We start from the raw sequence: 14271 nt of genomic DNA on the forward strand, positions 1-14271 counted from the left end.
CAGTTTCCAATTGGTTGCAGCGCCTTTATTTCCGTTTCATGTTCTAATAACTTTCTAGCCTAATCAGATAAATAGTCATGAGCATGTAGTACACTCATGACTCAACTTGGATATTCCTCTACTACAATTGGTCCCATATTGTATAATCACTGGGCCTGCTATTTTCATAGTGGACCATTGGGTACTAGTACATATTTTGTCCAAGAAGTCCATATTAACCAAGTTTAGGTATAATTAACAAGTGACATTCACAAATCAGCTAATAAAACAAAATTAACTAACGATATTAATAAAAATAAATTGAAAAAGACAAGTGCAGTTGAGAACAAAAATAAGATTATTAAAAAAAATTGAAAAAAGACAATTGTAGTTGGAGGAAAACAATTTTAGCACATGTAATAATACACCTTCCATTACTCGCTATTACAATTTAGTAAAAACATTAATATGATTAAATTACAAAAAAATGTGTTGGAGGAAAACAATATTAGTAATATTGTTATTTTGGTAAATTAACAACTTTAATTAAAAAACAAAATTGGAAAAATAATAAGGCAATGTAGTTAGACTTGGATGGATTATACAGAGTGGGTAGTATAAATATACAGTTAGTTCTCTGATAAACTCACACGCCATTCTTTCGGTTAGATTTCAAAGCACCGCTATGTATTCCTCAAAAATACTAGAAATGTTTGCTTGTTTGTACTTCATCACTAGCTTCCTTGTTCTTTCAGCTCCAGCATTAGCTCCTCTAGAAAATTACCACTCTCCTGGAGGAGCTTCTTTAACCTGCCCTCCAACGGCAGCTATTTACAGGGGAAAGATACATTTCTATCCGGTTCCCTGCAAAAATGGCTGCTTCATGGATTGCAGGCGGAAGTGTTCTATCACCTGTATTTACTGATGTAATCTTTGTTTAGCTATCATGATGTATGAATGTATCCCCGTAGGCTTAGCTTTAAATAAATGCAGAAGTGTGTTTTTACTCTAGTCTGTAATTTATCTTTTTTATATTTATATAGGGTTATATATCAAAATAGTAACTGAAATGAGCCCCATATATCAAATAATTCATCAATGTGAATGGGATCTCAAATGCACCACTATAGTAATGGATAATGACTGGGACGTTTGCTTGACCAATTGACCAAAAGGTAAACGTAACGGTGCTGACATAGAGGTAGACGTGACATGATAGGTGTAGTATACGCGATTAAATTAGAAAATATTAGAAAATAAAAGGTAAATATTAGAACTCAATCTACATTTGGGGATAAAAACCCTAACACAATCTGTGGCGCATTTGAACAGGTGCGATTCTTGTGCGATTCTTGTGCAATTACTCCAGGGATTCTTGTATGGTAACAGGTGCGTACTCTCATCTTTGCGTATTAAAAGTAGTTTTAGGTGTGTTTCGAGTGCAATATGTGGAGGTTTATGTGTTTGTTAGTTTAGGGTTTGATTCTTATAATTCGTATAAGTTGCATATTCGATTATAATGTTTAATCATGCCTTATATTTGATGTATATATTTTAATATATGTGTTAATTTAATGAAACGGTATGGAATTATTTGTAAGTGTATTTGTGCATCATCACGGTGATTTGGTACACATTTCTGTAATCGAATACAAAGGGGGGAAGTTGATGTAGTTCCTGGGATTGACACTGATGTGTTCTCTTTTAGGGATTTAGATGCTTTTACGAAGGACTGTGTGTATGACCCCTCTAATTTGGTGTATTTTTAGACTGGCATGTGTATTACTGATGGTGTGAAATTATTGTATGATGATAACAGTATTAGAGAGATGGTAGATATTCACAAACCTTTTGGTAGGATTAATTTATATGTAGATCACTACTCCATGGATAAAGTGATTAACTCATCATTTGAGGAAAACTCGAATGGAACTGAAGATATGGAACTGGGTGGGGATAAGGATTGGGAGGGGGAGAATGAGGATTGTAGTGATCCAGACTATTATAAGGAAACTAAGAGTGAAGGTCCAGAGAGTGGTAATGATGATGACATATTTGTGGATAGTGATGAAGAGTTTGTAGAGTATAAAAAACTTTCAAAAAAGGTTCAATATGAGATGAGTATTGGAAAGAATAATGTGCCTAAGACTGGTTTACAGTCTTTCCCTAGAGGCCCAATTGGAAGTGATGAGTCAGATTTTGGTTCTCAAGAATTTAGGTCAGATTATTCTTCAAGTAAAGATGAGAACTCTAAAATTGGTTACATAGGTCCACCAAATCCTAAGAAAATGAGAAGAAATAGACATGGGGTTAGAATAGGTGAGAATGACAATTTTGGGAATTGTCATGTGGAAATGTATTTTATTACTATGCAAGAGTTTAGGGATACTGTTAGAGAGTATGGCATTAAGGATAGAAGAGGGATTTAGTTTGTGACTAATGATTCACTAAGGTCCAAGTTTGTTCCAAAACTGATTGTAAGTTCTATATGTGGTATAGTAAGGGCAAGGATAGTGACAATTGTACAATAAAAACCCTCTTTCCTGAATACAATTGCACTAAACCTTATACAAATAAGCTTACTAGTGTGAAGTACCTTACCGAGGTACTTGGATACTGGATTAGGAAGAACCCACAATGGAAAGTCAAAGAGATGGATGAGATAATAAAAAAGGAGTTGGAAATTGAGGTGACCAGTATTAAGATTTTTAGAGTAAGAAAAGCTACACTGGAAGGGGTTCAAGAAGCACTGAAAGAGCATTACTCTAGACTTGGAGATTTTGCACATGAGATATTGAAGACTAACTCTAACAATACAGTTCAGGTAAGGACAACAAGACTCAATGAAATTGATGCAAATAAGTTCAAGATGATTTACATATGATGCTTTGAAGAAGGGATGGAAGGCTGGATGTGGACCTATGATCGAGTTTAATGGGTGCTTCTTGAAAATAATCTGTGGGGGCCAACTATTATCTGTAGTTAGAAGGGATGGGAACAATCAAATGTTCCCAACTACATATGTTGTGGTGGAGAGTGAAAATACTGAGTCCTGGAAGTGGTTTACTGAGCTCTTGAGTGTTGATCTTAATCTTGGAGATGGAGATGGCTATACTGTCATCAGTGACCAGCAGAAGGGCCTTGAAAATGCCTTAAAAGATGTGCTTCTAAGGGTGGAACACAGGTTCTGTATAAGACATATTTACAGCAATTTAAGTAAAAGGTACAACATTTAAATCAATTTTACTGCACTTGTATGTTTCATTTATGCATATGCCTTGACTGATAGTAAACATGACATTATATGTAGGTTCCTATCACTTGCAGTTAAAAGAGCCTTTTAGAATGCTTGTTGTGCAACACACCCTGTTGCACACCAAAGAGCTATGAAAGAGCTTCAAAGAACTTTAAAGGCAACTCATGACCAACTCTCCAGGTTAGATCCAAAACTGTGGAGTAAGGCCTCATTCTGTACCCATTGAAAAGCTGATAATGTCAATATGAGTGAATGTTTCAATGCATGGATCATAAATGAAAGGTAAAATGATATTTACATCATTATTTAAGCAATTGTTAGTATCTTGTGCTAATAACAACTGTGTTTGTTGGAATCAGGTGCATGCCCCTTGTAACTATATTATAAGAGATATACTTAAAGTTAATGACAAGAATGAAAGAAAAGAGAGATGGGGTCCGAAAAAATGGAGCACTGATATGTCCAATGATAAAGAAAAGGCTGGATTTACTTGTCAGTAAGTTAAAAAATTGGACTGCTTCTTGGGATGGTCAGAAAAAATTTCGTGTGAAACAGGGTACAAGGGTGGTCAAGGTTGATTTTGAGACTAAATCATGTAGCTACAGGGTGTTTAATCTCACTGGCATCTCATGTAATCATGTTATTGCTGCCATATATGAAAGGAGACACCATCCAGTGGACTATATCTCAGACTACTACAAAAGAAAGAAATACATGGCATCATACCAACACAGTCTTAAAGCAATTAATGTGAAGAGTTCTGGAAAATTTACTCCACTGATGAGCTACTCCCACCTGATATCCCAAAGAAGTTAAGGGGTTTTTGGAAAGACATGCATGTATATTAACAAGATTAAGTCAAATTGACAACCCTAAGTAAGTTGTATGATAATCTACTTTTACACTATGTATTATAATTCTTAAGTCTGTAAAAATGTTCAAGAGCAGACTGGAGTCTTTTTCTGTAAACAGTATCAAGCCTAAGAATTCTATCTGGATGAAGATCAAGAAGATCATGCCTCGGAAGAATTATGAAGAAGCTTGGAGTTGAATAAATCTGTTTTGAGAAAAATATTCTAAGTCAAGTCCTCTCCAAGTCACAGATTAAGAATTATAGAGAAGTCATTCGAGAACTCCAAATGACTTATCGAGAAGTCAGGAAAGCTACTAGAGAACTCAGAGATATCGACAAGCCAAATTGAAGACATGAATATTGGAGATATCGACAAGTCAATTCTTCACTAGAGAACTCTAGAGATATCGACAAGTCAAAATATCACTAGAATTCTCTGAGATATCTACAAGTCAAAATATCACTAGAGATCACAGAGATATCGACAAGTCAAATATCACTAGAGATCTCTGAGATATCTACAAGTTAAAATATCACTAGAGATCTCAGAGATATCGACAAGTCAAGTGAAGACATGAAGCTGAGAGATCTCGACAAGCTAAAGTCTCTTATAGAGAACTCAAAGACTTTTACAAGTCAAAACAACTATAAAGTATTAGAGATGTCAAGTTCACTATATGCCTAACTGGAGATCTCGAGGTAAATCTCAAAGTACAAATTACAGACCAGTTTAATATTCAAGATTATCAAGTAACAAACAATCTAATCAGTTGGATTGAAAAGTCTACAAAAGCAGCTTGAAGAGTACAAGATCAATGGCCAAGATTAACTGGCAGAGCAAAGTCATAGGCGTGCAAGATTAGCAAGATACACTAAGCCAGAAATAGAAAGATTTGATATCTAAAAATAGGGTTTAGTACATGTTGTTGCATGCTGTGTAATAACCAATGTTTACTGTTCTATAAAGTAAACACTGGATGCTTTGTTAGAAGTAATAATTTAGATAAAAAAATCTTGAAATCTTTCAAGAAAGAAGCTAAGCTCTTTATTAACAAAGAGCCTAGAAATTTTGTAGCAAGACATTCTTAATTTTAATATAAAATTAAGTGAGTTTTGAAGATCTGTGTTCTCTATTATTAATTGCTAAATTTTAATATTAACACAGTTCACTACAAGATCAAATTTACTTAGTTCACCATCAAATATAAATCAAGAAAAGCATAAAATCACTAAAACACATTCCCCCATGTGTGTTATTCCTTACCTAACAAAGGGGATGGCCAAAAAGGCAAAGAAGAAGGGAAGAGTGGGAAAGGGGAAACAGAAGCCATTCAAATGTTGTGAAGAGTCAAGGACCTGTGGTACAAAGATATAGCAACCCTAGGAAGATGAATTGTAGCATAGGTGGTGATCATGCACAGTGGAAAATAAAGTGTCCTTTATAAGATAATCATCATTAGCCACCTCCAAATGAACCAGTGGTGACACAACAAAATCAGGCTGAAAATAAAACTGTGGTGACAGAACAAAGTCAACCAAAGAAGAAAAGGCCTAAAGAACTGAAGAGACGGGAAATTCAAGTTAGGAGAAAAACCAATCTTGTAAGTGATCATTTGGATGAGAACAACATGGGAGATGAAGCTTCTGGTGGAAAAGAACATGGGACAAATTTCAACAAGGCCCAAAATATGACTGGTGAAAAGATCAACGAAAAGGATATATTAGTTAAAGCAATTGATGCAGATGCAGGCTACCATGAATAAGAGGACTATGATGAGCATATTAAGGGAGAAATTGCATTCAAGGTGCCAAAAAAATTCATTCCATTTGTTAATGACAAAGAAGAGGTTGTTTTGGGAAAAGATGGTTCAACTTTTCAAGACAAATTGTTAAGCCCAATTGGGTACAAGGATGTTTTCATGCCCACCCCAGGATTTGTCCCTTTCCTTCCTCCAAGATACACACCACCAGCTTCAATCCCTCCATCACTTGTACCGAACACAGCAGCAGGAGCAACATTTGGCACTCAACAGTCAAGCACCTTAGAAGCAGCATCAGTAGTGGATGAAGCACCAGCAGTAGTGCATGAAGCACCATGTTGCCCAGTAATGATACAATTGTTTAAGGGGTGTAACGTCCAAAAAACATTATGTAATTATTTTTATCAATAAATGATTATTATGTGATTTTTATGTGAATTTTGGTGAATTATTTTATGATTGATATTAATATTTGCATGTTTATTTCCGATAAAAATTTGAATATTTTTATCTTTAATTATCCAGAATAAAATATAGATTGCTTTGGTATTTTCTGGTAATTTTTGGAGTGTTATGTGATTTTATAAGGATTTATAGAATCAATAATGAACCATAATTATAAGGATTTTCCGAAACTAAACACCGAACCAAGTTTCGAAGATGTGAACCATAATTGCTATGTGTATTTCAATGATACATATATATATGAGTTGGGTTATGAAATCGTATGGGTAGAATAGGATAGTGGTGTTATGTTAAGCAAGACGATTATCTGAATTAGGGTATTTCTACCCTATAGGTCCTAGTCGGAAGACCCGAGGAGTGACGTCGGACTAAGAATGAAATAGTGGTTAGACGTTGAGCTTGGTGAAGTTTCAATCGAAGGACCTGAGCGTTGAGAACGTAACCAGAATATGATAGTGGTCTGACGATAAAGCCAAACGATCAAGGCAATCCAAAAGTCGACTGATAATAGTAATTAAAGCTTATCGAGACAAGTATTCCTGAACTTTCTTTTAAATACTACAAATGTTTATTCATTCCTATTCTAAGTTTAGAATAGTTAAATGTTTTATATTTCGCTGTAATTACTCTTATTCTGCATGTTCTTTTCATTATTGTTCCTATAATTCGATTGCTCTCTTGAGCAAATACCCATTCTTTCGGGTTATTTGCGAACCCTGAATTCGAATATTTTGAATTCAAAATGATTTAACATCAAAATACTCCACGGGCTGGATAATGATGATGTGTGGGATTAAGTTTTACTTAATCCTAAGGACCGGGACATGACCGGTGCCTTGAGATGGGCCGTAGAGCCTGGGAACCCAACTGGATCTATACAGGTAGGTTTGGATCTGCACTGTATCCTGACTGATCAGCAGGATATAAGTGTGAACTAGTGTCCAGTCTAATTTATTATTGATTGCCATTAACGGCATTCGCTCTCGAAAGTTTTATGATTCCAAAAACTGGACAAAACCCTGATTCTGGAAAACAATTTGGGAATCGCTTGTGACTTTTGGATTTATAATTAAAGGCTGGTAACAACCAACGTTTATTCGCTCAACTCCTTCAAATAAATAGAATTATTTAAAATTGTTTAAAGATTTTGTCCGGAAATTTTTCTTTGACATTATTGCTTGAAACTCAATTATATACTTGCTGGGCATTTTTGGCTCACTCTTGCTTTGTAAATTCTCATTTCTTTCAGAAGTAGATAAGGATAGAAGTGAATAGCTTTCATTAGACAGCAGAAGTTATAGAAATTTTTGCTGCGAAAGGACGAAGTTGTTAAAAAAATATGACAAGGACGTTAGCATAAAGGTATTTACACTCGTATTGTAGTTGTTGTGAATTGTAGAAGGTTAGATTCTTGTTTCATACCATAACCTGTAAACGATCCGGGTTCAAGGGGTTAATTGAATATTATTTTATTTTATGTAACAGTTGTTTAGTGACACCAAATCTTGACCCCGGATTTGGGTTGTTATAAGGGGGGTTGGATACAATTGTATAAATGTATCGAACAAGTAATAAAAATATAACAGTTCTTTATATTTCTGATAAAAACTGTTACAAACTCTCTCAAGAAATACTGATGTTCTTGAGAGCTGCTAGGTCATACAATACTCAAGTTAATTCACTATGTGATGACCTAAACTGTGTTTATATAACACACAGTTGTTGCTAATCAATCTAAGATATGCATTATCAAAAACTAACTGAAATTGATACATATCTTTAACTGAATAGATAAAGCCCTATGACTCAGACATAAGAGATATATATTCCTCAAACTAAGAAACTGAACAAATCTTCTAAGCTGACTGCCTCCAGATACTGATGACATACAAATGCTGATGATGTGTCAAATCCTGATGACACATCAAATACTGATGACACCTCAACACAGTCAGATCCTGAGCTTCTTCTGATCATTGAGAATCAATACGTAACAATCTCCCCCAATTTATGCTTAATGCAATGAAGCATAAATTCCATTTTCATTGATGCCAAAACCAATTACAAATTATACAAGGAGTAAAGCTTACTTCAGTATCCTCAGATAATTAACATTTGTTTCCAGAAAGTTCTTCAACCTTTCTTCCTCCTTGTATTGAAGGACTTCAACAAGCTTTTTCTTCAACTCTCTCTTCTCTTCAGTATCTTTTCCAAGATGGTAGATAGCTGACCTTAGTTTAGAAATTAAGCTTTTATTTATCTCAAGATCACCAATCAACATAAAGCTTAAACTGACATCTTCATGATCCGGACTGAAGGATAACTGAGGATTTTTTAGAAAAACTTTTAGAACTGCAGCTCCCTTTTCCATCTTCATTTCTTGACCGGTATAAGTTATGTACATAGGAACATAATCACCATTGTATTTATCATCCTTTGTCATGACTCTTCTTCTGATGACTTCAAGTATCATAGAAGAGCAATTTCTGGTGACACTGTTCTCAACTCTAAGAACATAGTGAATGTATTTCAATTATGTCACAGTCTTCATCAAGAGTTGCTGCAAAGTAAAGCTCTTTACTTTAACATCTCTCAAAAAGTACAGAATCTCTTCACTGACATTATTATCATTTATCTTTCTATAAACAATCTTCACAGCTTCAACTATCTCAAGATGTGCGGGAGAAACTCTTTCACCAAGATTGTCAGTCAGAATATTTGTATCCAGCAAATCAGATCTTAGAACCTCCATTCCAGAATGACCAATACCTCCGACTCTCTCATCCGACTCTCTCGCCCCGACTCTCTCACCCCACCATCATCATCTCCACCACTCACCACCCCCACTCACCAACATCACCGCCGCTCTGCTCACCACCATCATCTCCACCACTCACCACCATCATCTCCACCATCTCTCTCCATTTTTCTATGCTAAGATCGTAAGAGGATAAGCTTGAATTAGGATCTTCTCTACTTGGTTATCATTTTAGAAACTCGAATTGGTAAGTGAATTTACTATGTTATTTTGAAATAGGGTCTTCTCTGTGAGTAGTTTTCAATTGGGGTTTTTTAAAATCGAAACCCTGAATTTTTAATTTTGGTTTTTTTTTTGAAATTATAACCCTAATTTACTTATTTGAATATGTTTAATAGAATTGACGTTGCCGGAGATGATATTAGTATTAGTACATCACTGCCTCTTGTTATTTATCTATTGCTTCAAATTTTATATCTGATGATGAGCTTTAGATTTACTAGAATAATTTTGATTGGTTGCATAAATAAGGAACTACATATGTATGTGATAGTTAAAGTACATGTGAAAGAAAACTGATCCAATCTATGATCTTTTTGTTTATTTTGGTTTTATATTATGACCTTTTACTTGCCTTTTAGTTTGGATCTAGAGGAATGAACATCTAAAAGCTTGTTTGTGCTCGTCTGCTGGATCTTTCCTGTAAAAGGTCGTCACTGATTAATGATTTATCACATATTTATGTTCGAAATAGCTCATGTTGCTTTAATTTTGTGGAAAGTTGAAACAGATGTATGTGTTATGCTCTGTAGTTGACAAAACAAAAATTTTGTTGAACACTATGACCTGGTTTAGTTTTGGTTGAGTCTTGTATGTGTCTAAAAATAACATGTTATTAGTTAAAACTTAAATATGGATACTACTTTCAGTATTCTGATTTCTGTATTATTGTTGCAATGATTCTGTATTGGCTTCTAAGAACTTGATGCTTATTAACATGATTCGCGGGGATGAATGATGTGGGAAACTTCATATCTTATAATAAGACTAATACATGATTAAGCTCCCCAATGAATAGGTTTGGTGATCATGTGAATTTCTCATATGGGCCTTCTTCTCACTCGAGGTTCATGCCTCTGAGTCCTCGGAGGAACCATTTCCAAAGCTTTTGGTCAGCTTCGCGTTGTCTTTCTGTATGGTTTTGTTGTGATACTTGCTAATTTCTTGTCTGCATTTTTTTGTGCAGTGTAGTGAACTAAACATATCTTTAAATTAATCTTCCTAGCATGACCTCTTAGAGTTGTAGTAAATTAGAACTCTCCTTTCTGCAGATCCCTTTTGGGGAATCGTATCCAAGGTTCGATTCCTCAGGAACTAGCCAACATCGCTACTCTTCAGGAACTGTAAGTGAAAATGTGATCCATATGACTTGGATTTCAAGTATAACCTTTGGTTGACTTAATTTAAGCTGAACTTTTCAGGTTTTTGGAATATAATCTACTTGAAGGGCCTATTCCTCGAAACTTTGGAAGTTTGATTGGCTTGAGGAGATTGTAAGAATTACAATTACATGCCTAAAGGGTTCTTCATGGAGGGCTTTTATCTATTACATAATGTGCTCACATTTTTATCATAATTAAAACATAATTACATAATGCTTTAACACTTCTATCATTATTTATCTATTGATGGAAATCTTGCAAACAATCTTCACAGCGTTGTTTCTGCAAATAAATTAAATGGAACAATACCAGAAACATTTGGCAACCTGAGGAATCTAGACGATTTGTAAGTACTACTTCATCTATACTGTATATTTCTAAGTTTAACAGAGTCTTAAAATTATCTACTCCTTGCAGTAGGATAGATGGGAATGATTTCTCTGGGAAGATACCCGATTTCATTGGAAACTGGACAAATATGACAAGACTGTGAGTAATTTTGGTCGATTATGCTTCAGTTTGGTTCTACTTGGTTGTTAGTACATATTCTAGAAACTACGGTTACATATACCTCTCAATAAACTTTAAATTTTGTGCAGGGACTTGCGGGGAACAGGACTGGAGGGTCCAATTCCATTGAGCATCTCCCGTCTGAGAAATCTAATAGAACTGTAAGAACTACTCAAATATCTAGCCAATGTTTAATACCTTCATGACTTTCTATCATTGTAGTTGATTTTTGGTTTGGACTTTTGAGATCAGTTGATTACTTCTGTGCTTTCTGTTGATAGGAGGATATCTGATCTGACTGGAAGAAATTCGACTATCCCAGATTTAAAAGATATGCAATCCTTGCATGTGCTGTAAGTCGTACATAAATTTTGTCTGATGTAGATGTGTTTCCATGAAAAAATTAGTTAACATTTCTTTCTTTTGCAGGATATTAAGAAATTGCTTGATCAATGGTGCACTTCCAGAATACTTTGGAGTACTTGGTCAACTAAAAACCCTGTAAGCTAACTTTTATTATTGCTCAATCCGGTACTAATTTCTGGTAATGGAGTTCCTCACAATGTATGTCTGTGCATGCGCGTATGAGGGATTACAATGTACTATATATGTTTTCACAGATGTATTAGTCGATACAAGCACACAACAGAGACCTATATTTTTAAGTATTACTATGTAGAATTCATTAGCACATTCAGAGACTCTCCTTATAATAATTTAGTTACACTGTTCTGTCTACGCATATAAAGAAGAACATTGTAAATTATGAGGGTACTTCTGGATTTTACCAGATTCAATGGCGCTCTTAAACGACCTTAGTATACAATATCTGTATGTGAATTTGTTTCAAATACTTCTTATAAGAAATTATTACCTTCCAGGAACACATGCAACTAACTCGGATAGCTGGACTTGCATAATTTATCTTCTTTCCTATACCTGTTTACTTTAGCCTCTATGTAATTTACAAAATAATGTACTCAGAAGTGTGACACCAACTTGTAATCGAATGTAGGTATCTCAATCACAATTCATTGACTGGAGAGATACCAAGTTGGATTTCTGGCAGCAAAGAAAATTTGTTAGTTCTTTACACAGCTTTCAGTTCAATATATCATCTAGATTTAGAGAAACCACATGCCAGGATGGATCATTATTAAGTTCCATGTTTATCGTATTCACAAATTTCATAATTGTATTGGCTGCAGTGATGTATCTTACAACAATTTTTCATGGACAGCTGAATATAACTGCCAGCCATCTAATGTGTAGGTTTCTTCCTGCTTCATATACTCTATAAACTAAATATCAATATTTCTTTAAATTCCTTTTGTATCTTTTACAGGAATCTTGTATCCAGCATGTCATCTTCAAATAACAATTCGTAAGTTTCTATAGACATGATATCTACTAGTTTTTTATAAGCACGCCATGAACTAGCTTAGTTTATTTTGTAGAGTTGCTTGGTGCTTAAAGAAAGATCTTCCCTGCTCCCGAAAACCTCAATGTAAGTGCAACAACAATCTTACTCTTCAACTATGATGTCGAGTTGCTTCCAAATCAAGATCACCTCCATATTCTGAGACAAAGAGCTATTGTGAAACCCGCAGATTACTCACTTTTATCAACTGTGGAGGGGCTACAACGGAGTGGGGGTCATTGACTGGATATAGCTGCTCTATTACAAAGTCCTCAAGCATCAAAGTAAAGTTGTTGCAAAACCAGCTTACTAGTGCGCACAACTTTGTATCATAACAGGGGGAACTAGTGTGACTCTTAATTTGGTTGATCTGATCTTGCTGAAAATCCTGTAAATATTTCATCAAATAATCTTTGTAGTTTGCACTGGCAGTGTAGAATTTCAAATATATATTAATTCTCAGATCTTCCAATTGCAGCATTTAACTTCAAAAATAAAAATAGTGCTGAAATACTGAGATGCAAACACGTATTTTAATGAATTAATACTGATGTCAAAAAATAATTGTACATCACTTTTAATGAATAAATACTGATATCTCAAAAATAATTATACATCATTTTTAAAGAAGAAAAACTGATGTCAAAAAAGTTAATGTACATCATTTTTGATAAAAAAACTGATGTCAAAGATAGACATATTCAAGTGTAAATTGAACATAGACATCACTTTGTTTGGGATATAATTGATGTTTATGTGCAACTATAGACATCGCATTTTACTGAATAAATCGATGTTTAATATCTGATTTTACATCACCTAAAAGAAAATATATGATGTCTATGTGGTAAAAAACATAGCTCATTATATGTTTAATCTGTTGTAATAAGTGTAATTTATTTATTAAATTATTTATTTCTAACATTTTTTGTAAAAAAACAATGCATGGACATCAGTTTTTTTTCCAGAAACGATGTCTAAGCTAGTAAAGACATCGGGTTATGGCCGATGTCTAGAATAGACATCACCGACATCAACATCGGTTGCCAAACAGCATAGACATCGGCCAAAAACCGATGTCTATGGACTTTTTTCTTGTAGTGTTACCAACTACTACGGACCGCAATAGGTTAAAGTATGTACACAAGCCACACACGCACACTTATATTATAAACGTCCAAATCCCAACTATTCAAACTTAAAACTGAATAATAATAAACATTATTACAAACTTCACAAACTTAAACTATTCCAAAAGCTGTCAGCTAGCTTAACTTGATCAACCTGGACCCCTAGCTCTCGCACTGGATTGGGGATCCTCGCTACCAACAGGTTCCTTCTTAATTGGAAGAATTTTTTCTTATCAATTTTCTGAATTTGTTCCTGTTTGATGAATTCTTCCTGAATCTTGTGTAGCTCTGCATGAGTAGTTGAATGGAGACTTTGTAGATGTTTAGTACTCAATGCAGTGACTCTAAGTTGTGTTTTGAAATCATCAGTATTTAACATCTCATCAGCTTTTGTCAAATGTTCAGCCAGATTCTTTGCAGATGGAACACACGTAATTGAGTTCCATTCCTTAGTCCGCTCCTGACCAGCAGGAGTTTCACTCCAAGGCACTGGTGCTTCTCTAGTAACAAACTTCTTAACAAGTTCATATTTAAGAACTGTTTATTGAGGGGCATGTCCTAAAGGACCTGCTTCATCAGTATCTGCTTGTAGAGCAACATCACCAGTATCTCCAGCATTTGCAGCATCAGAACTTACAGAATCAGCATCTTCTGACAAAACAACAGTATGCGAAGCAATTGAGGCTTCAGCATCATCT

General features: G+C 34.7%; 1 protein-coding gene across 2 annotated transcripts; it reads left to right on the plus strand.

Annotated features, from left to right (window-relative positions):
* The first annotated feature begins 10681 nt into the window (after positions 1-10681).
* LOC141698331 (putative LRR receptor-like serine/threonine-protein kinase At1g53440) lies at positions 10682-12923 on the plus strand. 2 transcript variants are annotated; one of them, XM_074503015.1, is made up of 7 exons: positions 10690-11002; positions 11305-11376; positions 11453-11524; positions 12039-12104; positions 12232-12291; positions 12481-12530; positions 12634-12923. In XM_074503015.1, exons 1-7 carry the CDS (start codon positions 10992-10994, stop codon positions 12684-12686), a joined length of 384 nt encoding a protein of 127 aa, XP_074359116.1. In that variant the 5' UTR covers positions 10690-10991; the 3' UTR covers positions 12687-12923. The 2 variants fall into 2 exon arrangements, with proteins under 2 accessions (XP_074359117.1, XP_074359116.1); XM_074503016.1 differs by lacking the exon at positions 12039-12104 and having other exon boundaries at positions 10682-11002.
* The last annotated feature ends 1348 nt before the right edge of the window (positions 12924-14271 follow it).

This window comes from Apium graveolens, chromosome 11 (assembly GCF_009905375.1).
Source record: "Apium graveolens cultivar Ventura chromosome 11, ASM990537v1, whole genome shotgun sequence".
In the NCBI taxonomy this organism is placed as follows: Eukaryota; Viridiplantae; Streptophyta; class Magnoliopsida; order Apiales; family Apiaceae; genus Apium; species Apium graveolens.

Coding starts and splice junctions, on each gene's coding strand:
- LOC141698331 (XM_074503015.1), top strand. Junction 12,292..12,480: donor AACTGCCAGCCATCTAATGT/GTAGGTTTCTTC, acceptor TTTATTTTGTAG/AGTTGCTTGGTGCTTAAAGA. Junction 12,531..12,633: donor CTGCTCCCGAAAACCTCAAT/GTAAGTGCAACA, acceptor TGAAACCCGCAG/ATTACTCACTTTTATCAACT.